At 42.4% G+C, this 24,789-nt stretch overlaps 1 protein-coding gene across 4 annotated transcripts in view; it reads left to right on the top strand.

The window, feature by feature from the left end:
- LOC135552832 (serine/threonine-protein kinase PAK 1-like) overlaps positions 1 to 24,789 on the top strand; it is a 46,449-nt gene that overhangs the window by 3,752 nt on the left and 17,908 nt on the right. Inside the window, exons 1-5 of one of the 4 annotated variants that reach the window (XM_064984724.1) lie at positions 19,507 to 19,733; positions 22,600 to 22,809; positions 23,092 to 23,186; positions 23,858 to 24,005; positions 24,165 to 24,202. In XM_064984724.1, coding sequence (XP_064840796.1) covers positions 22,623 to 22,809; positions 23,092 to 23,186; positions 23,858 to 24,005; positions 24,165 to 24,202 — 468 coding nt within the window. In that variant the 5' untranslated portion in view covers positions 19,507 to 19,733; positions 22,600 to 22,622. Of the gene's footprint in view, positions 1 to 19,506; positions 19,734 to 22,596; positions 22,810 to 23,091; positions 23,187 to 23,857; positions 24,006 to 24,164; positions 24,203 to 24,789 lie in introns of those variants that run through there. The other 3 variants (XM_064984725.1, XM_064984722.1, XM_064984723.1) reach the window with 3 other exon arrangements.

The raw sequence follows: 24,789 nt of genomic DNA, 5'->3' as shown, positions 1-24,789 counted from the left end.
GTCCACATCGCCAACAAACTAGCATGGTCAAAGAATACCAAGACAGTCGTGAAGAGGGCACGACAAAACTTATTCCCCCCTCAGGAGACTGGGTTCTCAGATCCTCAAAATGTTTTACAGCTGCACCATCGAGAGCATCCTGACGGGTTGCATCACTGCCTGTTATGGCAACTGCTCGGCCTCTGACTGCAAGGCACTACAGAGGGTTGTGCGTACGGCCCAATTCATTGTATTTATTATGGATCCCCATAAGCTGCTGCCAAAGCAGCAGCTACTCTTCCTGGGGTCCAGCAAAATTAAGGCAGTTTATACAATTCTATAACATTACAATACATTCGCAGATTTCACAACACACTGTGTGCCATCAGGCCCCTACTCCACCACTACCACATATCTACAGAACTAAATCCATGTGTATTTATAGTGCCTATTTCATCGTATATGTGTATGCATGTGTCTGGTCAATGTTTGTGTAGCTTCACAGTCTCCGCTGTTCCATAAGGTGTTTGTTTTTTTATCTTTAAAAAAAACTAATTTCACTGCTTGCGTCAGTTACTTGATGTGGAATAGAGTTCCATGTAGTCATGGCTCTATGTAGTACTGTGTGCCTCCCATAGTCTGTTCTGGACTTGGGGTCTGTGAAGAGACCTCTTGTGGCATGTCTTGTGGGGTCTGCATGGGTGTCCGAGCTGTGTTCCAGTAGTTTAGACAGCCAGCTCGGTGCATTCAACATGTCAATACCAGACCCCGGTGGCTTGTCATTGTTGATAGACAACAATAATCTTTTCACCTCTTTCACACTGACTTTACGGAAATCAAAAGTACAATTCTTGTCTTTCATAATTTGGTCTGATATACTTGGATGTGTAGTGTCAGCGTTTGTTGCTGGCATGTTATCCCTAAGTTTGCTTATCTTGCCAATGAAAAAGTCATTAAAGTAGTTTGCAATATCAGTGGGCTTTATAGTGATGAATGAGCCATCTGATTCAATGAATAAAGGTGCCAAGTTGGCTTTTTTTACCCAAAATTTCATTTAAGGTGCCCCAAAGCTTTTTACTATCATTCTTTATATAATTTCTTTGTTTCATAGTTTAGTTTCTTTTTATTTAGTTTAGTCACATGATTTCTTAATTTGCAGTACGTTTGCCAATCAGTTGGGCTGTCAGACTTAATTGCCATGCCTTCTGCCTCATGCCTTTCAACCATACCATTTTTCAATTCCTCATCAATCCAAGGGGATTTAGCAGTTTTTACAGTAATTTTCTTAATGGGTGCGTGCTTATTAGTAACTGGAATAAGTAGTTTCATTACACACCACAGACCAGCAAATTTTCTTTACATCAACAACATATGAATCACTACAAAACTTCTTGTATGACCTCTTATACACTGTTAGGCCCAGCCTTTGGAACTTTGGTTTTCGTAGGTATGGCTATTATATTGTGATCACCACATCCTATGGATTTGGATGCTGCTTTAAAGTAAATTTCTGCAGCATTAGTAAAGATGTGATCAATACTTGAAGATTTAATTCCTGTGCTGTTTGTAACTACCCTGGTAGGTTGACTGACAACCTGATCCAGGTTCCAGGCTTTGGTTACAGTTTACATTTTTTTCCTGAGTGGGCAGCTTGATGATAGCCAGTCAATATTTAAATCACCCAGAAAATATAATTCTCTGTTGATATCACATACATTTATCAACCATTTCACACATATTATCCAGATACTGACTGTTAGCACTTGGTGGTCTATAGCAGCTTCCCATAAGAATGGGCTTTTTAGGTGAGGCAGATGAACCTGTAGCCATATTACTTCAAAAGTATTTAACATTAGATCGTCTCGAAGCTTTACAGGAATGTGGTTCTGACTATAGAACTACAGCACCACCTCCGTTGGCATTTCTGTCTTTTCGGTAGATGTTATTAACCATGTATTGCTACCACTGTATCAAAGGTATTATCTAGGTGAGTTTCAGAGATGGTCAGAAGATGAATGTCATCTGTTACAAACAAGTTATTGACTTCATGGACCTTGTTTCTCAGGCTACATATTTTAATATGGGCTATTTTTAGCACTTTTCTGGGTTGCTTGATTGTTTTTGATGCTTTACTGGGAAGCTTGTCAGAGGTAGACTTACTCATGTTATTTACATTGCAGCTGATAGTGCAGGGTGAGCTGCATAAAGTGGTCTTCCTACTATTGCACACCGCCTTAGTGCTAACAGTGTAACTCTGGTTTATAGGCTCATGATTACTGCTTACAATAGCTGTAGAATAAACCAATGTATTCGGTGCAATTAGGGGTACATAAATTAAATTACTTACATTGTTTGCCAATGCCTGTAAGATCATGTACATTTGATGCAGCATTATTGTCACAATGGTAGTGGAGAGCCGACACGGCGCCAAAACCTCCACCAGACCAGAGCGGCGTCCGGCTACTGGGGTGGAAGAAAAATAAAAAGTAGGTGGGCGTGGGTTCCCCAGTAGCTTGTGTAGGTTTGCTACTTGCTTGCTAAGAGTAGCTACTTCCCTCCAATCATGACGTTGGCCTGGGGGTAGATTTATGACGGTCATAAATACCTCTTCTCCCCCCTTTTTCCTCTCTCTACCCTACTGAGGTTACATTTGCAAAATCCTTGGTTAAAACCTCTTGCAGCTCCCCCCCCCTACTTTGTGCAATTTCTGCCTGAAGACACCCAAATCTAACAGCCTGTAGCTCAGGCACAGTACCTAGTATATGCATATTCTTGGTAACATTTGAAAGAAAACACTCTGAAGTTTGTGTAAATATGAATTGAATGTAGGAGAATAACACACAATAGAACTGGTTTAGATAAAACAATGAAAAAAAATGTTTTTTATTTTTATATCATCATGATGGGGACAATTTCAGTGAAAAATATAAGAGGGCAAGGGTACTTGTGCAAAGTTTCAGAATGATAACTTCCAAAATGAGTGTGCTACATGACATTTATCATGAAGTCACCCAGGTGTCCCACACAAGTAGCCCAAATGTACCCAAGTGGCCAAATTGGTGAAGGTATACATTTTGAAGCAAATAACTATATACAAAATACAAAAATGGTATTCTAACACACACCCCCAAAAAAATTTGGGAAAAAAATAATGGAAAAAAATATGTATTGATTAAAAAATATGGAAAAAAATACATATATATATATTTACAAAATAACATGGGTAACTATTTACACACTTTCAATATTTGGAAGACCCTCAGTCCTCTATCAAATCAAATCAATTTATATAGCCCCAGCCTAAAACCCCAAACAGCAAGCAATGCAGGTGTAGAAGCACGGTGGCTTGGAAAAACTCCCTAGAGAGGCAAAGACCTAGGAAGAAACCTAGAGAGGAACCAGGCTATGAGGGGTGGCCAGTCCTCTTCTGGCTGTGCCGGGTGGAGATCACAGTGGTTGTAGAGGGTGCAACAGGACAACACCTCAAGAGTAAAAATGAATAGTTTAGGGTTCCATAGCCGCAGGCAGAACAGTTGAAACTGGAACAGCGGCAAGGCCAGGTGGACTGGGGACAGCAAGGAGTCATCATGCCAGGTAGTCCTGACGCATGGTCCTAGGGCTCAGGTCCTCCGAGAAAGAGAGAATTAGAGAGAGCATACTTAAATTCACACAGGACACCGGATAAGACTCCCATTCAGTGAGAATAGTTTCACATATGAGCCCTGTATCAACAGGTGTAATAAACAGATATATATAGAGAGTTGACGGTTGAATATATTATTATATTATTATTACCTACTAGATCTACTGTCTCTATTATATTATGACAGACCAGCTAGATCTACTGTCTTTATTATATTACAACAGATCAGCTGTATCTACTGTCTCCATTTCACTTTAGCCATTGATGTGGTCCTGCCCTCTCCTCAACAGCCTCAAATAGGCTATTTCATGTGGGTTGGGGTGGGGCGGCAGACACACACCTCACATTACATGACATTAAATGTTTATACATTGCTTCTAAAATGTAAAAAAAATCACAAATAATATTTTATATTATTAATTTCAAACAAAGGCATTAGCATAAGAATTTACCAGTCCAAAACAATGTCCTCTCCCGTTCAAAAAATATTCCTCCACAATCGCTAAATGAAGCGTCCTACAACAATCTGTCTCACCTTCCCAATCATTTTATTCTAAAGTTGTGTGTACGTCTGTATATCTAGACTTGACTTAGTCGCCATAATGATTGATATATATAAACAGCTGAATCTGCGCGTTCACCAAACAATGCAATGCATAATATGTTTCTCCTTCCGGTATGAAAATTCATTAGCGCATGACTCTCTTTACGCTGGAGCTTACTACATGGGTTGGTCTTGCAACACATAAACATGGGGTATTGCCGTTTAGCTCAGCTCATCTACCCAGCTAGATTTCAAGACGATCAGTGGTCATTGGGTTAAAAGAGAGTCAATCAACGAAACAGCGGGCAAATCATTGGTGCACAATGATGTCATTACTTGTCTTCAAATCGGTTTCTTTCAGTCAATACGTCCCGCGAAATGGCCCATCGCGTTTGATTGTGTTACAAACAAACCAGTTGATTGCAGTGAAACCAAACATGACAGGAAAAGTCACGTTATGTGTGGGTGCGATGGAATTCACGACACAAGCGGTTCACAAAATGTTTCGTTTTAGGATATAAAAACGGATTTTATCAAACAAAAGATCATTCATTGTGTAACAATGAGCATTGGAATTGCAGACAGACAAAGATGGTCAAAGGTAAACTATTTATTTTAATGCAGTTTGTGATTATGTTACCCCTGTGCTGGTTAAATTTTTTTTAATGGGGCTGTATTCTCAGATAATCGCATCGTATTCTTTCGCAGTTAATCCTTTTTTAAATCTGACAGCGCAGTTGGATAAGCAAGATTCTAGGCTTTCAATACATGTGAGACACTTGTATTTTTATGAATGTTTAATATGACTATTTATGTTATGCAATCGAGGGTGAGGAAGGAACAGACAGAGTATCCCGTCTATCACACAACGACGTTACTACAACTTATCCAATTGACCACCATAGACATTCTTCAGGGGACTCGGTTTGGCAACAAGGTCTTCCATCTACCACCAACCTACTGAAGCGCAGCTCAGAGTAAATATTTATTGCATTTTCCTTTTCCAAATGGGCGGTAATTTAGAATGCATCAGATACTGTATTTACGATAGCACAGCTTATCCCTGTGTCCCTCAGTCTTCCCGCTCTTTCACAAAAACCCAGCCCTTTTCCTTTGTGTAACAAGCTGTCATATCTGTTCCGCCCGCTAGGGACGTTTTCCTTTGATGTCATTTTTAATCAAGTTATGATTTAAATATGTGTAATTCTGTGTGATTAGTTAGGTACAGTGCCTTGCGAAAAACCCAGCCCTTGAGACTATCACAGTGCAGGTGCATTTATACGGAGACTTGATTACACACTTCTGGAGAGAGTTTGCTGCACTGAAAGTAAAGGGGCTGAATAATTTTGCACGCCCAATTTTTCAGTTTTTGATTTGTTAAAAAAGTTTGAAATATCCAATAAATGTCGTTCCACTTCATTATTGTGTCCCACTTGTTGTTGATTCTTCACAAAAAAATACAGTTTTATATCTTTATGTTTGAAGCCTGAAATGTGGCAAAAGGTCGCAAAGTTCAAGGGGGCCGAATACTTTCGCAAGGCACTGTCTTTAGTAAATAAATAATTAAACCCAATTTTGTATTGCTGATTCAACTTGTTTGCCAGAGTTTGTGCAGATAACTAAGAATGAGAGTGAGACTGAATTAAGGTGATGATTAATGTTGACTGCTATTTATGTAAAATATTACTAGGTCTTTAAGAGTTTATTCGGAAGATAACAGCTCTATAAATACTATTTTGTGGTGCCCGACTCTCTCTAGTTAATTACATTTACATGATTAGCTCAATCAGGTAATACAAATGACAGAGAAATTATTTTACAGATTGTCATATCATTTAATCCGGCATAGCCAAAGACACGACACTCCTGTAGTCCTCCGCAAGCAGTTGCTACATTGAAAGTCAACGAGGTCCACATTATCCCGGGAACAAAGCAAAGTAAACGCAGCTCCTGCAACGTTGGAAACGTTCAATAGCGGCATCCATTTGAGTCCGCCGAGCCAGCTAGGCTTGCTGGGCTTTCGTGTCTCTTCCCTTATATGGAATCTGGCAGGATCCCGGGACAGATGGCAGCGCTCACAGCAATTTAGCCCAACTGAGAGGCAGAAATAAAAATTAAATGAAAGTATATAAAAACACGGTCCGCTTTTAAACCAATGTCTTTAGTTCAGGCGTCAGTGTTCGACAGGTTTCGGCGTTCAACAACAACAAACATACGTTGCGCTCTGATGATGTATGTTGTGACTGGGTTGAGATCTGGTTTTACCGGGTCCATACTTCCTGAAATCCATGGCCTCTATACTATGCGGTGTCAAGGAAGGCCCTAAAAAATGTCAGACTCCAGTAACCCAGTCATAGACTGTTCTCTCTGCAACCGCATGGCAAGTGGTACCGGCGCACCAAGTCTAGGTCCAAGAGGCTCTTGGATAGCTTCAACCCCAAGCCATAAGACTTCTGAACAGGTTGATGCATATTATGTCTGAGCTGTGGAACGCAGACTGTTTGGAGTGGGATAGTTTGGGTGTTAGAGAGTGTTTGTTAAAGGGATAGTATGGTATTGAAGGGATCATTTGGCTGCAAAAAGGTAGTTTGCTACAATCTGTTAGAATGTGGATTGTGGATGGGGATTGTGGTTATATACAGGCTAACTGGCAAGGAAGCTAGCTGGTGACATGAAGGCTGGCTAACTGGTTAGCTGGCTACGCCTATGTTTTGAAAGACTAGCCAGCAGGTTAGTGACAGGCAAAAGTTGAGTGTGTATGAGAGAGTTGCTGGCTATTTTAAATCTCTCTGTGTGTGTGACAGGAGATCTGCTAACAATCACAGACAGCGCTGCAGCTAACAATACTCAAGGAAGACGCATATACGCACTAGAGGTCGACCGATTAATCGGAATGGTCGATTAATTAGGGCCGATGTCAGGTTTTCATAACAATCGGAAATCGGTAATTTTGGACGCCGAATTTTGCCCCCCCAATTTTTTTTTTTTTTACACCTTTATTTCATCTTTATTTAACTAGGCAAGTCAGTTAAGAACACATTCTTATTTTCAATGACGGCCTAGGAACGGTGGGTTAACTGTGGGTTTTACCTTGTCAGCTCAGGGATTCAATCTTGCAACCTTACGGTTAACTAGTCCAACGCTCTAACCACCTGCCTCACGAGGAGCCCGCCTGTTACGCAAATGCAGTAAGAAGCCAAGGTAAGTTGCTAGCTAGCATTAAACTTAATCAATCATAATCACTAGTTATAACTACACATGGTTGATGATATTACTAGTTTATCTAGCGTGTCCTGCGTTGCATATAATCGATGCGGTGCGTATTCGTGAAAAAGGATTGTCGTTGCTCCAAACGTGTACCTAACCATAAACACCAATGCCTTTTTTTAAATCAATACACAGAAGTATATTTAGAAGCATATTTAGCTAAAAGAAATCCAGGTTAGCAGGCAATATTAACCAGGTGAAATTGTGTCACTTCTCTTGCGTTCATTGCACGCAGAGTCAGGGTACAGTGGGGCAAAAAAGTATTTAGTCAGCCACCAATTGTGCAAGTTCTCCCACTTAACCTCTCGATAGTACCCATCCCGGATCCGGGATCGTGAATACAGCCTCAAGCTCATTACCATAACGCAACGTTAACTATTCATGAAAATCGCAAATGAAATGAAATAAATATGCTAGCTCTCAAGCGTAGCCTTTTCTTAACAACACTGTCATCTCAGATTTTCAAAATATGCTTTTCAACCATAGCAAAACAAGCATTTGTGTAAGAGTATTGATAGCTAGTGTAGCATTTAGCGGGCAACATTTTCACAAAAAACAGAAAAGCATTCAAATAAAATCACTTACCTTTGAAGAAGTTCGGATGTTTTCAATGAGGAGACTCTCAGTTAGATAGCAAATGTTCAGTTTTTCCTGAAAGATTCTTTATGTAGGAGAAATCGCTCCGTTTTGTACATCACGTTTGGCTACCAAAAACCCCCGAAAATTCAGTCATCAAAACGCCAAACTTTTTTCCAAATGAACTCCATAATATCGACTGAAACATGGCAAACGTTGTTTAGAATCAATCCTCAAGGTGTTTTTCACATATCTCTTCGTTGATATATCGTTCGTGGAAGTCTGCTTTCTCCTCTGAAATCACATGGAAGAATACTTGCAGCTGAAGATTGCGCACCAATTTCGACGCAGGACACCGGGCGGACACCTGGTAAATGTGGTCTCTTATGGTCAATCTTCCAATGATATGCCTACAAATACGCCACAATGCTGCAGACACCTTGGGGAAACGGCAGAAAGTGTAGGCTCGTTCAGGGCGCATTCACAGCCATATAAGGAGACATTTTTTTATTTTATTTCACCTTTATTTCACCTTTATTTAACCAGGTAGGCAAGTTGAGAACAAGTTCTCATTTACAATTGCGACCTGGCCAAGATAAAGCAAAGCAGTTCAACACATACAACGACACAGAGTTACACATGGAGCAAAACAAACATACAGTATAAACAAGTCTATATACGATGTGAGCAAATGAGGTGAGATAAGGGAGGTAAAGGCAAAAAAAGGCCATGGTGGCAAAGTAAATACAATATAGCAAGTAAAACACTGGAATGGTAGATTTGCAATGGAAGAATGTGCAAAGTAGAAATAAAAACAATGGGGTGCAAAGGAGCAAAATAAATAAATACATTAAATACAGTAGGGAAAGAGGTAGTTGTTTGGGCTAAAATATAGGTGGGCTATGTACAGGTGCAGTAATCTGTGAGCTGCTCTGACAGTTGGTGCTTAAAGCTAGTGAGGGAGATAAGTGTTTCCAGTTTCAGTGCTTTTTGTAGTTCGTTCCAGTCATTGGCAGCAGAGAACTGGAAGGAGAGGCAGCCAAAGAAAGAATTGGTTTTGGGGGTGACTAGAGAGATATACCTGCTGGAGCGTGTGCTACAGGTGGTAGATGCTATGGTAACCAGCGAGCTGAGATAAGGGGGGACTTTACCGAGCAGGGTCTTGTAGATGACATAGAGCCAGTGGGTTTGGCGACGAGTATGAAGCGAGGGCCAGCCAACGAGAAAACATCGCCTCAAAAATTTTGCTCATTTCCTGTTTGAAGTTTCATCTTGGTTTCGCCTGTAGTTTTGGAAACGTCATTGTTTTCTTTCCAAAGCTGTCAATTATATGCATAGTCGAGCATCTTTTCGTGACAAAATATCTTGTTTAAAATGGGAACGTTTTTTCATCCAAAAATGAAATACTGCCCCTAGAGTTCCAAGAGGTTTAAAAAGATGAGAGGCCTGTAATTGTCATCATAGGTACACTTCAACTATGACAGACAAAATTAGAAAAAGAAATCCAGAAAATCACATTGTAGGATTTTTTATGAATTTATTAGCAAATTATGGTGGAAAATAAGTATTTTGTCAATAACATAAGTTTATCTCAATACTTTGTTATATACCCTTTGTTGGCAATGACAGAGGTCAAACGTTTTCTGTAAGCCTTCACAAGGTTTTCACACACTGTTGCTGGTATTTTGGCCCATTCCTCCATGCAAATCTCCTTGCACTCTTACTTTCTTATCCAATACTTTTGTTTTTGCATTATTTAAACCAAATTGAACATGTTTCATTATTTATTTGAGGCTAAATTGATTTTATTGATGTATTATATTAAGTTAAAATAAGTGTTCATTCAGTATTGTTGTAATTGTCATTATTACAAATCAATTAAAAAAATCAGCCGATTAATCAGTATCGGCTTTTTTTGTCCTCCAATAATTGATATCGGCGTTGAAAAATCATAATTCGTCGACCTCTAATACACACGCATGCTTGCATGCATACAATACATTTATAAAACCATAATTCTTGGAGTCTAAATATTTACTAGTTGAACAGTTAAGGGACTCCTGCTACCATGCTGAGCTTAGGCTAGATAAGTTTTTGTTCTCTCTCTCTCACTCACACACACACACATCTAGTTGTATCATTCATTTTCTCAGGGGTGGAGCAGCTCTGGGCTCCCAGCAGGCTTTGCAATGTGCATTATTTATGGTGTTGCCTTGGTGATTGGCTTGGTGGGTGGGACAAGACAGCTGGTAGGCAGAGATCCTCATACCTGTAAGAATATGTGTGTGTCTGGTCCAGCTCTGTGTTTAATAGTTATCATATGAGGAGTGAGTATTTCAGTGGTGAGGTCACTGACCAGCCCTTTCCCTGTAGTTTACTCTGGATAAGCACAGAGAGGGGGAGAAAGAGAGAGTTCATGGGTGGGGTACTTAGACTAGTCAAAGTGGTTCCTCATAGCTCTCTTTTAATTCTCTCTCTCTCTCATACACACTTCCCTTTTATTCTCAGAGAAAAATAAATCGGAAGGGAGAGGGAGAGACAGAAGGAGAAAGGGCAAAGGGTAGATGGTGCCGACAGATATGGCAGATCTGCTCCTAGCTCCTAAGCAACTTTGCAGTATTTAGTTTTTTTGTGTGTTATTTTTTGCATTATTTGCCCAGACATTTTTGGGGGTTTCAGTACATAGAGCAAACGGGAATAAAGAACTCTCTGGGAAGAAGAACGGTGATAAACTACCCATGGTGTGATTGTGATAACGTACAGAAATTCAAGTCCTTTTGTTCACCCAATCTAGAATACCTCACAATCAAATGCCGACCGTATTACCTCCCAAGATAATTATCTTTTGGTTATAGTCACAGCTGTGTATATTCCCCCTCAAGCCGATACCACGATGGCCTTCAAAGAACAACATTGGACTTTGTGCAAACTTGAAACCATATCCTGAGGCCGTATTTATTGTAGCTGGGGATTTTAACAAAGCAGATTTGAGGAAAACACTACCTAAGTTCTATCAGCACATTGACTGTACTACTCACACTGGTAAATCATTGGACCACTGCTATTCAACTTTTTGAAATACATACAAGGCCCTCCCTTCGGCAGATCTGATCATGGCTCCATTTTGCTCCTCCCTTCCTATAGGCAGACATTCTCAAACAGGAAGTACCCGTGCTAAGGTCTATTCAACAGAGAAATTGGAATCCACACTTCAAGATTGTTTTGACCACGCACACTAGGATATGTTCCGGGTAGCTTCTGAGAATAACATTGACGACTACATGGATATGGTGACTGAGTTCATTAGGAAGTGTATAGGAAATGTTGTACTCACTGTGACTATTAAAACCTACCCAAACCAGAAACCGTGGATAGATGGCAGAATTCGCGCAAAACTGAAAGCACGAACCACCGCATTTAACCATGGATTGGTGACTGGGAATATGGCCTAATACAAACAGTGTAGTAGTTATTCCCTCCGTAAGGCAATCAAACAGGCAAAACCTCAGTACAGGGACAAAGTAAAGTCGCAATTCAACGGCTCAAACACGAGACGTATGGGTCTACAGACTACAGCCCGCTACCAAGGACTGTGGGCTCTCCTTCTCTGTGGCTGACATGACTAAGACATTTAAGCACGTTAACGCTCGTAAGGCTGACTGCACAGACAACATCCCTAACTGTGTCCTCAGCATGCGCAGACCAGCTGGCTGGAGTGTTTACGGACATATTCAATCTCTCCCTATCCCAGTCTGCTGTCCCCTCTTGCATCAAGATGTCCACCATTATTCCTGTACCCAAGAAAGCAAAGGTAACAGAACCAAATGACTATCGCCCTGTAGCACTCACTTCTTTCACCATGAAGTGCTTTGAGAGGCTAGTTAAGGAACATATCACCTCTACCTTACCTGATGCTATAGACCCTCTTCAATTTGCTTACCGCCCCAATAGATCCACAGACAATGCAATCACAATCACACTTCCCTATTCCATCTGAACAAGAGGGATACCTACAGTTGAAGTTGGAAGTTTACACAAACCTAGGTTGGAATCAATTAAACTTGTTTGTCAACCACTCCACAAATGTCTTGTTAACAAACTATAGTTTTGGCAAGTCGATTAGGATATCTACTTTGTGCATGACACAAGTAGTTTTTCCAACAATCGTTTACAGACAGATTATTTCATTTATAATTCACTATCACAATTCTAGTGGGTCAGAAGTTTACATGCACTCAGTTGACTGTGCCTTTAAACAGCTTGGAAAATTCCATAAAATGATGCCATGGCAATAGAAGCTTCTGATAGGCTAATTCACATAATTTGAGTAAATTGGAGGTGTACCTGTGGATGTATTTCAAGGCCTAAATTCAAACTCTGTGCCTCTTTGCTTGACATCATGGGAAAATCAAAATAAATCAGCCAAGACATCAGAAAAATAATTGTAGACCTCCACAAGTCTGGTTCATCATTAATTTCATCTGTACAAACAATAGTATGCATCTGTACAAACAACACCATGGGACCACACAGCCGTCATACCGCTCAGGACGGAGACGCATTCTGCCTCTTAGAGATGAACGTACTTTGGTGCGAAAAGTGCAAATCAATCCCAGAACAACAGCAAAGGACCTTGTGAAGATGCTGGAGGAAACAGGTACAAAAGTATCTATATCCACAGTTAAACAAGTCCTATATCGACATAACCTGAAAGGTCACTCAGCAAGGATGAAGCCACTGCTCCAAAACCTCCATTATAAAAGACAGATTACGGTTTACAACTGCACATGGGAAAAAGATCGTACTTTTTGGAGAAATGTCCTCTGGTCTGATGAAATAATGACCATCGTTATGTTTGGAGGAAAAAGGGGGATACTTGCAAGTCAAAGAACACCATCCCAGCCGTGAAACACGGGAGTGGCAGCATCATGTTGTTGGGGTGCTTTGCTGCAGGACGGACTGGTGCACTTCACAAAATAGATGGTATCATGAGGATGGAAAATTGTAGACATATTGAAGCAACACCTCAAGACGTCAGTCAGGAATTTAAAGCTTGGTCGCAAATGAGTCTTCCAAATAGACAATGACCCCAATCATACTTCCAAAGTTGTGGCAAAATGTCTTAAGGACAACAAAGTCAAGGTATTGGAGTGGCCATCACAAAGAGCTGACCTCAAACCTATAGAAAATATGTGGGCAGAACTGAAAAAGTGTGGGCGAGGCCTGACTCAGTTACACCAGCACTGTCAGGAGGAATGGGCCAAAATTCACCCAACTTATTGTGGGAAGCTTGTGGAAGACTACCCAAAACGTTTGACCCAAGTTAAACAATTTAAAGGTAATGGTACCAAATACTAATTGAGTGTGTGTGAACTTCTGACCCACTGGGAATATGATGAAATAAATAAAAGCTGAAATAAATCATTCTCTCTACTATTATTCTGATATTTCACATTCTTAAAATAAAGTGGTGATCGTAACTGACCTAAGACAGGGAATTATCACTAGGATTAAACATCAGGAATTGTGAAAACTGAGTTTAAATGTATTTGGCTAAAATGTATGTAAACTTCTGACTTCAACTGTATGTAAGAATGCTGTTCATTGACTATAGCTCAGCATTCAATACCATAGTACCCTCCAAATTCATAAAATAAACTTGGGGCCCTGGGTCTGAACCCCGCCCTGTGCAACTGGGTCATGGATTTTCTTGACTGGCTGCCCCAGGTTGGAAACAACACCTTTACTTTGATGATCATCAACACAGGGGCCCCACAAGGGTGCGTGCTCAGCCCGCTCCTGTACTCCCTGTTCACCCATGTCTGCGTGGCCACGCACGCCTCCAACTCAATCGTCAAGTTTGCAGATGACACAACAGTAGTAGGCCTGATTACCAACAATGACAAGATGGCCTACAGAGAGGAGATGAGAGCCCTGGGAGATTGGTGCCAGGAAAATAACCTCTCACTCAACGTCAACAAAAATAGATGATCGTGGAGCACGCCCCTATCCACATTCAACAGTGGAGAAGTTGAAAGTTTCAAGTTGATCAGCATACACATCACTGATGATCTGAAATGGTCCACCCACACAGACCGTGTGGTGAAGGAGCAACAGCGCCTCTTCAACCTCAGGAGGCTGAAGAAATGTGGCTTGTCACCTGAAACCCTCAAACCTTTACAGATGCACAATTGAGATTATCCTGTCGGGTCTATCACAGCCTGGTACTGCAACTGCACCTCCATGCAACTGCAGGACTTTCCAGAGTGTGGTGCGATCTGACCAACGCATCACTGGGGGCAAAATACCTGCCCTCCAAGACACCTACAGCACCTGTCACAGGAAGGCCAAAAAGATCATCAAGGACATCAACCACCCGTGCCACGGCCTGTTCACCCCGCTATCACCCATATGGTGAGGTCAGTACAGGTGCATCAAAGCTGGGACCGAGAGGCTGAAAAACAGCTTCGATGGCCGGCTTCCACCCAGTTACGCAACCCTGCATCAACCCTGCATCTTAGGGCTGCTGCCCTATATACATAGACTTGGAATCACTGGCCGCTTTAATAATGGAACAATAGTCACTTTTAATAATGTTTACATACTGCTTTACTCATCACGTGTAAATACTGTATTCTATTTTAAAATATTTTAGTCCATGCCACTCCGACATTGCTCAATCTAATATTTCTATATTTCTTAATTCCATTCTTTTACTTTTAAGATTTGTGTATATTGATGTGAATTGTTTTAGATACTACAGCACTGTTGGAGCTAGGAACACAAGCATTTCACTACACCCGCAATAACATCTGCTAAATAAGTGTATGCAACCAATACAATGGGATTTGATTTAAAAAAAATAGGGATCAGCTTCAAACAGGTTCTTGTGAAAAATGGAGCTCTGAGTATTCATCAGGACTTCTTCGCTTCCTTGCTTTCTACTCCTATATCCATCTCACCCCCTTCCCTTCTCAACACACACACACACACACACACAAACACACATATTCAGAGGCAGAGGAGAACTCGTCAGTGTGAGCGTCTCTCTAGGCACGGTTAAACGAACGGACAGCAGATGAAAAGAGAGCGATGCAAAGAAAGAGAAGAGAGCGATGCAAAGAAAGAGAAAGAAGATGGATCTTTTTCTTCTTTGTGATTCAAACAATCGCCTGGTGGAAGTCATGATGATGTCATGGTGATGGAGTGTCAAGGAGGAGAGGAGAAGGGGGAGCCACAGTAGAATGTTGGGTGCACCCCACCCTAAGAATCTGCTGGCGACTAGATTCCTGTGATATCATCTCTAGGCACCCAGGGAGACCGTGTGTGTGTGTGTGTGTGTGTGTGTGTGTGTGTGTGTGTGTGTGTGTGTATATGTTAAAGTGCATCTAAAGGCCTCCTCAGGTTGACATTTTTAAGACTCCAATGCACACTGATTTATCAACACTGGCTTGTGTGTGATTCTCTTACGCTGACATTAAGCTCACTTAGTTATTAGGAGGACAGACCACTCACAGTGCCGGGCTAGAAAGCATCTCGGGATTGAATGCACTTTCTGTCGTCCAGTGAAAGAAAGAACAAAATCAATAAATATATTTGACAATCACCTCTTTTGTTTCTTTTTTCTCTGCCTCTGTCCAGCCCTCACTCTCTTTCCACCCACTTAGTTATTGAAGGAATAATCAATAACTGTTAGGACAATATGTGTTTGTCCGGTTTGGCCATGGTGATGTAGTTGGTGGTCATGATCTAGTTGGTCGATCGTGATGATGGTGATTTAGTTGGTCGTCATGGTGATGTACACTGAACAAAAATAGAAAAACAAAACGTGCTGGTCCCTAGAAGATCCCAGAAATGTTTCGTATGCACAAAATGCTTATTTCTCTCATAATTTGTTGACAAATTTGTTTACATCCTTGTTAGTGAGGATTTCCCCTTTGTCAACATAATTAATCCACCTGACAGGTGTAGCATATCAAGAAGCTGCTGGGAACAATATAAGGTCACTCTAAGATATGTAGTATTGTCACACAACACAATGTCACAGATGTCTCAAGAGTGTGCAATTGGCATGCTAACTGCAGGAATGTCTACCAGCGCTGTTGCCAGAGAATTGATTGTTCATATCTCTACCATAAGCCACCTCCAGCATCGTTTTAGAGAAATTGTCCGTACATCCAACCGGCCTCGCAACTGCAGGTGTGTATGTCGTCGTGTGGGCGAGCGGTTTGCTGATGTCAACTTTGTGAGCCCCACCTCCACCACGGGGCATTCTGTTATGGTATGGGCAAGCATAAGCTACGGACAACGAACACAGTTGCATTTTATCAATGGCAATTTGAATGCACAGAAATACTGTGACGAGATCCTGAGGCCCATTTAATTTTTATATATCTTTGACCAACAGATGCATATCTGTATTCCCAGTCATGTGAAATCCATAGATTGGGGCCTAATTCATTTATTTCAATTGACTGATTTCTTTATATGAACTGTAACTCTGTAAAATATTTGAAATTGTTGCATTAGTATTTTGTTCAGTATAGTTGGTCAGTCAAGGTGATGTAGTTGGTTGGTAATGGTGATGTAGTCGGTCAGTCGTGGTTGTGATTTTTCTCCGTTTGGCATCATTTCATGCTCGTAGGCATGAGAGAACACTGCAGTATCATAGAAGCTGGTACACACACACACACACACACACACACACACACAGGAGTATGTCTTCTGTGCCTGTAGTGAGACAAGGTGGTGTGTGTGTGTGTGTGTGTGCGAGAGAGAGAGAGAGAGAGAGAGTGGGGCAGGGAAAGAAGAAGGGAGCATGAGCTTTCTGGTTTTGGTCTGTGTGAATTGGGTAATTTAATTGTGTGTGTGTGAATAGAGTGAGAGTCTTCCTGTCACTGTCCATCCATCAACACCGTAACCCCAGGCAACCAGAGGGGGCAGGACAGTGTGCTATGGCAGCACCACAACCTTCTTTTTTCTCTTTACTTTCTCACTCCCCTCTCTCTCACTGTTTCTCTCCCACTCACTGTCTCTCTCTCTCTCTCTCACACACACTATCTCACTGTCTCACTGCATGTCCAGTTCAGGCTTGGTTGTTCCTCACTCATGTGAAAAAGTAGCCTCCCATCTTCCTCTGCTCCCCCCCAGCCAGCAGGTGCTATGCTATGCGGCCCCCTCTCTCTCTAATTGTGTGTTTGGCCGTGTCCTCTCTGCCATCTGCTTGGGCCTGTTGTGGGACTTCTGGGAGTGGGACAAACACACGCATGCACACATACACACAGTCAAGTTTACTTTATGAAACTAGCTATTTTCAAATAATAAGCGTTCTGTCCTCCAGACATATTATTCATACAGTCATTTATAGTGATAATTTATTTGTATAGCACTTTTCAATACAAGGATATAAGAAACAAAGTGCTTCACATCAAAGTCAAAGAAACAAAGACAGGAGGACAGAGAATGACAGGACGATGGATAATCATATTGAAATCATACAGTGCATTCGGAAAGTATTCAGACCCCTCGACTTTTCCCACAATCGTTTTTTTCCCCCATCAATCTACACACAATACCCCATAATGACAAATTGAAAAATGTTTTTTATACATTTTTGCTCATTTATATCACATTTACATACGTATTCTAACCCTTTACTCAGGACTTTGTTGAAGCACCTTTGGTAGTGATTACAGCCTTGAGTCTTCTTGGGTATGACGCTGCAAGCTTGGTACACCTGTATTTGGGGAGTTTATCCCATTCTTCTCAGCAGATTCTCTAAAGTTCTGTAAGGTTGGATGTGGAACGTTGCTGCACAGCTATTGTCAGGTCTCTCCAGAGATGTTAGATCGGGTTCAAGTCCGGGCTCTGGCTGGGCCTCTCAAGGACATTCAGACACCTGTCCCGAAGTCGCTCCTGCATTGTCTTGGCTGTGTGCTTCGGGTCGTTGACCTATTGGAAGGTGAACCTTTGTCCCTGTCTGAGGTCCTGAGCGCTCTGGAGCAGGTTTTCATCAAGGATCTCTGTAATTTGCCCCATTCATCTTTCCCTCGATCCTGACTAGTCTCTCAGTCCCTATCGCTGAAAAACATCCCCACAGCATGATGCTGCCACCACCATGCTTCACCGTAGGGATGGTATTGGCCAAGTGATGAGCGGTGCCTGGTTTCCTCCAGATGATTTGGACAATTTTGTGTTCTACTTTGTTTGAGAATTTAAATAAACCAAGAACCACATGTATCCGAGAACTGTCTGCTCTCATCTGCTTGAGATTGAAGTGTGTGTGTGTGTGTGTGTGTGTGTGTGTGTGTGTGTGTGTGTGTGTGTGTGTGTGTAAAATATACATTTGAAGTCTCTCTCTCTGTCCTAGGTGCTGGCTCATTAACATGGTGGGACAAGAATACAATTGTATCTCTTTTTTTCTCCCCTATCTTTCTTGCTTCCTTAATTTTTCTCTCTGTTTTCTTTTCCTTCAAATGTTTTCATCTCACACATACAAACACACACAAAATGATGAGGGAACAGTTGTGTGGGCCCGATCTCCCTACTCATTAGCTCCAATAGCAGGGGGTCTCTGTCTCCTCAACTCCCCAGGGATGGTGAGGTCTTCTGGGCTTGGTGTATAGAGGCATCTCCTCTCCTCCCCTGCTGGCTGTGGAGGTTTAGCTAATTCTGCTGATCATCAGGGAGGAACCCCAACAGGTGAACCCTCTGTAGCTCTCTGTCAGACAACAAAACTATGTGTGTATGTTTTGTACGTTCTGAAATTGGTCACAAAATGTAAAAAAATCAGATGGGTGAGACAGGGATGTAATCCAACCCTGTTTGATATCTATAGCTTCAGCTCAGTCAGTGGAAAGCACCAGGGATGCGTCTCAAATGGCACCCCATTCCCTACATAGTGTACTAGTTTTGACCAGAGCCCTAATTCCCCTGGTCAAATTTGTGCACTATACAGGGATTAGGGTGCCGTTTGGGATGTAGCCCAGGTTGTTCCGTTATTAGTCACTTCCCCAGATCTCGTCTGCTCTGTGTGTGTGTGTGTGTGTGTGTGTGTGTGTGTGTGATGACAGGGTTGTATGTGTAAACTGACAGTGGAGTCTGAAATGTGAGCCCTTCCTTGTGTCGGCTCGCCTGAGGAGGATTTGGGTGGGTGTTGGCTGGGGAGGGGTGGGGGTGAGACGGGGGAGGATGTGTTTGATGTCTGAAGGAGGGAGGGAGGGAGGATGGAAAGAAGAGAGGAGATGACAAAGGTGCACTAGAGTTACAGAACCCTATGAAGAGTGTGTGTTTGATCCACCTTGTGACCAGCTGCTGTCTTCGTCACCAGAGCTGTGTGTGTGTGTGTGCGCGCATTTGTTTTATACATCTGTTTAGTGTTTGTGTGACAAATCTACTGTAGTTCCACACTTTCATGACATGTGTGAGCCACAAACCCCACCTCCTACCCCATGACTCGTTCTGACATCACAGGCTGTGACCTCTTGATGACTAAAAGGCAGCAGAGAAGATCTCAAGTCCAAACATATCAGCACGGAACCTCCTATAAGCACACCTACACACTCTCTCTCACACTCACTTTCTCTTTCACCCAGACAATCTCTTTCTCCACACACACTGCATGGCATTTGGACTTAGACTAGCTGTTATAGTTAGAGTAACACTGAGGACGGAGGAGACCGAAGCTGAAGCCAAGATCAGTTCCAGCCTGACAGACAGACTAAGGTAAGGCCAGACAGAACCTAGCCACTGCTAATGTAACACAGCCATCACTGTGTCTGCTTAGAAGTACACTATTTATTTCTATTGAACCTTTATTTAACTAGGCAAGTCAGTTAAGAACAAATTCTTATTTACAATGACGGCCTATCGGGGAACAAGTGGGTTCACTGCCTTGATCAGGGAAGAACGTCATATTTTTACCTTGTCAGCTCGGGGATTCGAACCAGCAACCTTTCAGGTTACTGGCCCAACGCTTTAACCACTAGGCTACCTGCCGCCCCACGAGCTTCATTCACTGTCAAAATCGAATCAAATTTGATTGGTCACATACACATACAGTTGAAGTTGGAAGTTTACATACACCTTAGCCAAATACAGTTAAACTCAGTTTTTCACAATTCCTGACATTTAATCTTCGGTCAGTTAGGATCACCACTTTATTTTAAGAATGCGAAATGTCATAATAATAGTAGAGAGAATGATTTATTTCAGCTTTTATTTATTTTATTTCTTTCATCACATTCCCTGTGGGTCAGACGTTTACATACCCTCAATTAGTATTTGGTATCATTGCCTTTAAATGGTTTAACTTGGGTCAAATGTTTCCGGTAGCCTTCCACAAGCTTCCCACAATAAGTTGGGTGAATTTTGGCCCATTCCTCCTGACAGAGCTGGTGTAACTGAGTCAGGTTTGTGGGCCTCCTTGCTCACACAGACCTTTTCCGTTCTGCCCACAGATTTTCTATAGGATTGAGGTCAGGGCTTTGTGATGGCTTTATTGTCCTTAAACCATTTTGCCACAACTTTGAAAGTATGCTTGTCCATTTGGAAGACCCATTTGCGACCAAGCTTTAAATTCCTGATTAACATCTTGAGATGTTGCTTCATTATATCCACAATTTTTATAACTCATGATACCATCTATTTTGTGGAGTGCACCGATCCCCCCTGCAGCAAAGCACCCCAACAACATGATGCTGCCACCCCCGTGCTTCACGGTTGGGATGGTGTTCTTCAGATGGCAAGCGTCTCCCTTTTTCCTCCAAACATAACGATGGTCATTATGGCCAAACAGTTCTATTTCTGTTTCATCAGACCAGAAGTACGATCTTTTTGTCCCCATGTGCAGTTGCAAACCGTAGTCTGGCTTTTTTATGGCGGTTTTTGAGCAGTGGCTTCTTCCTTGCTGAGCGACCTTTCAGGTTATGTCGATATAGGACTTGTTTTACTGTGAATATAGATACTTTTGTACCTGTTTCCTCCATCTTCACAAGGTCCTTTGCTGTTGTTCTTGGATTGATTTGCACTTTTCGCACCAAAGTATATTAATCTCTAGGAGACGGAACACGTCTCATTCCTGAGCGTTATGATGGCTGTGTGGTCCCATTGTGTTTATACTTGTGTACTATTGTTGTACAGATGAATGTGGTACCTTCAGGCGTTTGTAAATTGCTCCCAAGGATGAACCAGACTTGTGGAGGTGTACAATATTTATTTTCTGATGTCTTGGCTGATTTATTTTGATTTCCCCATGATTTCAAGCAAAGATGCACTGAGTTTGAAGGTAGGCCTTGAAATACATCCACAGGTACACCCCCAATTGACTCAAATGATGTAAATTATCAGAAGCTTCTAATGCCATGACATTTTCTGGAATGTTCAGAAACAAAAGGCACAGTCAACTCAGTGCATGTAAACTTCTGACCCACTGGAATTAGGCAGCTACACCACGGAAAAGCTAGAAATTCAGCGACATGAAGCTAGAAATTCAGCGACATGAAGGGAGACATTTCAAACTGTGACACTAACCCTGAGATATGATGAGGTCAGTGTGTCAGTTGATTCGTCATCAGTTGATGTAAATGTACCATTTTTTACCATGTGGGCTTTATGATTCATTCCGGCATCGAGATGACGTGAACTCTGTTTGCCTCCTGTGTAGTGGATTAAAGTGAGCTAAAATGAATCAATCTCTGCTGTTTTTGATTAGTGCTCCAACTTTCTACCTTTGAATTAGTCCTTTTTAGATGTTTTTCTTATTCAGCTCTTCTCATGACATGAACTCTGTAAAACTGTGTGTGTGTCTGACCCAGATGGTTGTTACCATTGGTAGACTGTGTCCACCAGAGCATTCACTAAAGCAGGTTAGCTTGCATCCCCTGTGTGAATGACTCTGTGTGTGTTTGTCAGTGTGTGTGAGAATCTGTGTGTGTGTGTGAGAATCTGTGTGTGTGTTTGTCAGTGTGTGTGAGAATCTGTGTGTGTGTTTGTCAGTGTGTGAGAGAATCTGTGTGTGTGTGTGTGTGTGTGTGTAGGAATCTGTGTGTGTGTGTGTGTGTGTGAATCTGTGTGAGCCGTTGTAGATGTTTGGTACAATTAGTTATGAGCTTGTTCCTTTCTCTCAGTCCAATGGCTCTGAGAATAAGTGTGTGAGCTGAGGCAGCAGGCTAGTGTGTGTGTGTGTGTCTTTCTCTTCCTGGATTGTGACTCAGTGGTTGGTGTTTGCAGCGTGTAGACACACACACACACTCCGTATCCGGGAAACTGGCCTGTCAATGATGTGTGTGTTTGCAGATCAAACAGAGTGCCAGCTAGTTAACTATGGACTGGTAGTCCTCCTAGCTGTGTTCTATTAGCTGATAGGCTAGTTGACTAATGCTCTTTCAGCTGATGGGCTGTGGAATAATGTTCTGTCAGCTAATTGGCTAGAGTACTAGTATTCTGTCCGCTGACAGGTAAGTGGACTGGTGTTGTCCTGTTAGCTGATAGGATAAATGTTCTGTCAGTTGATTAGCTAATGGACTAACGTCATGTTAGTTGATAGACTGGTAATGTTCTGTGACCTCATGTTTATTGGTTGTTCCAGCAGCAGCCGGCGTGTGATTGGTGAAGATGTCTGACCATGGGGATGTCGAGGACAAGCCCCCAGCCCCGCCCATGAGGAACACCAGCACTCTGATTGGCTCCTGCAGCAAAGATCCTGCCCCCCATGGCTCCAAGCCCCTTCCCCCTAACCCAGAGGACAGGAAGAAGAAAGATCGCTCCATCATGTCCATCCTGACAGGAGGAGGAGACAAGAGTGAGTTGTGTGTGTGTGTGTGTGACATGTGAACATGCATGTGTTCAACTGTGTATGCGTGTGCAACTGTACAGCCAAGGGAGGTAACCAGGGGGAATATGACAGACATCCAAATCCCCCAGGATCCCTTGCTGTAGCTTGGTTAATCTTCCCATGAGCCTCAGGGGGGATGTTCTCTCAAGAGACTCTGCTGCTGCCTCTATCAATATGCTCCCTCTCTCTCTTTCTCTCCTCATCTTTCTCTCTCCTCTCTCCTCTCTCTCACCCCCTTCTCTTTCTCAGCCAACAAGAAGAAGGAGCGTCCGGAGATCTCTCTGCCTTCTGATTTTGAACACACCATCCACGTGGGCTTCGATGCAGTCACTGGAGAGTTCACAGTGAGTTTGTCTATGTGCTCTATATCTATGCTCTACTAGGGTCTGTCTATGTACTCTAGATCTAGGGTCTGTATCTGGAAGGGGTTATATGCTCTAGATCTAGGGTCTGTATCTGGAAGGGTCTATTTTCTCTAGATCTATGGTATCTAGTAGGGTGTGTAACTATGATTCAGCTGATCAACCCTGGCCTGAGTAGGAGGATCTGTTTTCTGGACAGCAGACTGGTAACTGAGTTAGAGCAGGAATGACTTTAGATTTGGACTGAAGAAAACAGGCTAACTAGCTACAGCACAATACCTCCACTTACTGCTAATCTCTCTCTGTTTGCATCCCAAATGGTGCTCTAATACCTAATATAGTTCACTACTTTGACAAGGGCCCATAGGACTCCAGTCAAATGTGTGTGCTCTGTATAGGGAATATGGAGCCATTTCAGACGCATCCTCTCTATTTCACTATTATCCTCAATGTCTCTTTCTCCCTCAGTCCCTCTTTCTTCCTGTCTGTCTGTAATAGGGGGTGATCTTAGGGGGAATGGAGCGAGTGAGTGGCGGGAGAGCGAGGCAGAGGAGGAAAGAGCAAGGCAGAGAGGGAGACGATAGTGTAGGATGGAGATATGACCCAGTTCTCTGACCACTGCAGACATCTCTCTCTTGTTACTGTGTGTGTAGGGCATGCCGGAGCAATGGGCTCGGTTGCTCCAAACCTCTAACATCACTAAGCTGGAACAGAAGAAGAATCCTCAGGCTGTCCTTGACGTTCTCAAATTCTACGACTCCAAGGAGACCAACAACAGCCAGAAATACATGAGCTTTACAGGTACGCACACACACACACATGCTCACACACACTAGCATGTATACATACAAACAAACGCACACGAATTCACATGTGAACACACACACACTCACAACTCACTATCAGAACTTAATCTCTTCATATTGTCTTTCTCCTCCTTCCTGTTTTCCTTCTCCACAGACAAGAGTTCAGACAACTATAGCTGTTCCAACACTTCTGTAAGTCTCCTGACACATCTATGCTTTAGTCCCAAATGGTACCCTTTTCCATATTTAGTGCACAATTTTTGATCAGGGCCCATAGCCACAATTCTGACCAGAGAGCCCTATGAGCCACAGTCAAAAGTAGTGCACTATAGTGGGAATAGGGTGCATTTTGAGACACACTTCTTTGTTTGCTCAACTATCAATGTGTGTTTAGGGCATCTGCCATAGATGAATGGCGAATAGGAGAGGAGGGATAGAGAAAAACAGGGGATAAACAGAGAGAATGAGAGGATAAGAGATGGTAGAAGAGAAAACAGAGGAAGAAATGGAGAGGAAAGGTGTGACAATTGACAGACTCTTCCCTGGCTCTATTTCTCTCTCTCTCCTCTCCCTGTTTCTGCATTGTCTGTGAGTCAGCATATTTTACTCCTTTCATTCACACGCTCTATCTTTCTGGCTGTCCTGCTGTCAGTCAGTCAGGAGGAGAGAGGGAGAGCGGGAGAGGGAGAGAAGAAGAAGGGGAGGGAGAAGAAGGGGAGGGGAAGGGGAGGGAGAAGAAGGGGAGGTAGAAGAAGGGGAGGGAGAAGAAGGGGAGGTAG

The sequence above is a fragment of the Oncorhynchus masou genome, chromosome 13 (genome assembly GCF_036934945.1).
Source record: "Oncorhynchus masou masou isolate Uvic2021 chromosome 13, UVic_Omas_1.1, whole genome shotgun sequence".
NCBI lineage: Eukaryota > Metazoa > Chordata > Actinopteri > Salmoniformes > Salmonidae > Oncorhynchus > Oncorhynchus masou.
The sequence above is the reverse complement of the archived record's forward strand: the minus strand, read 5'-3'. Positions and strand labels throughout refer to the sequence as shown.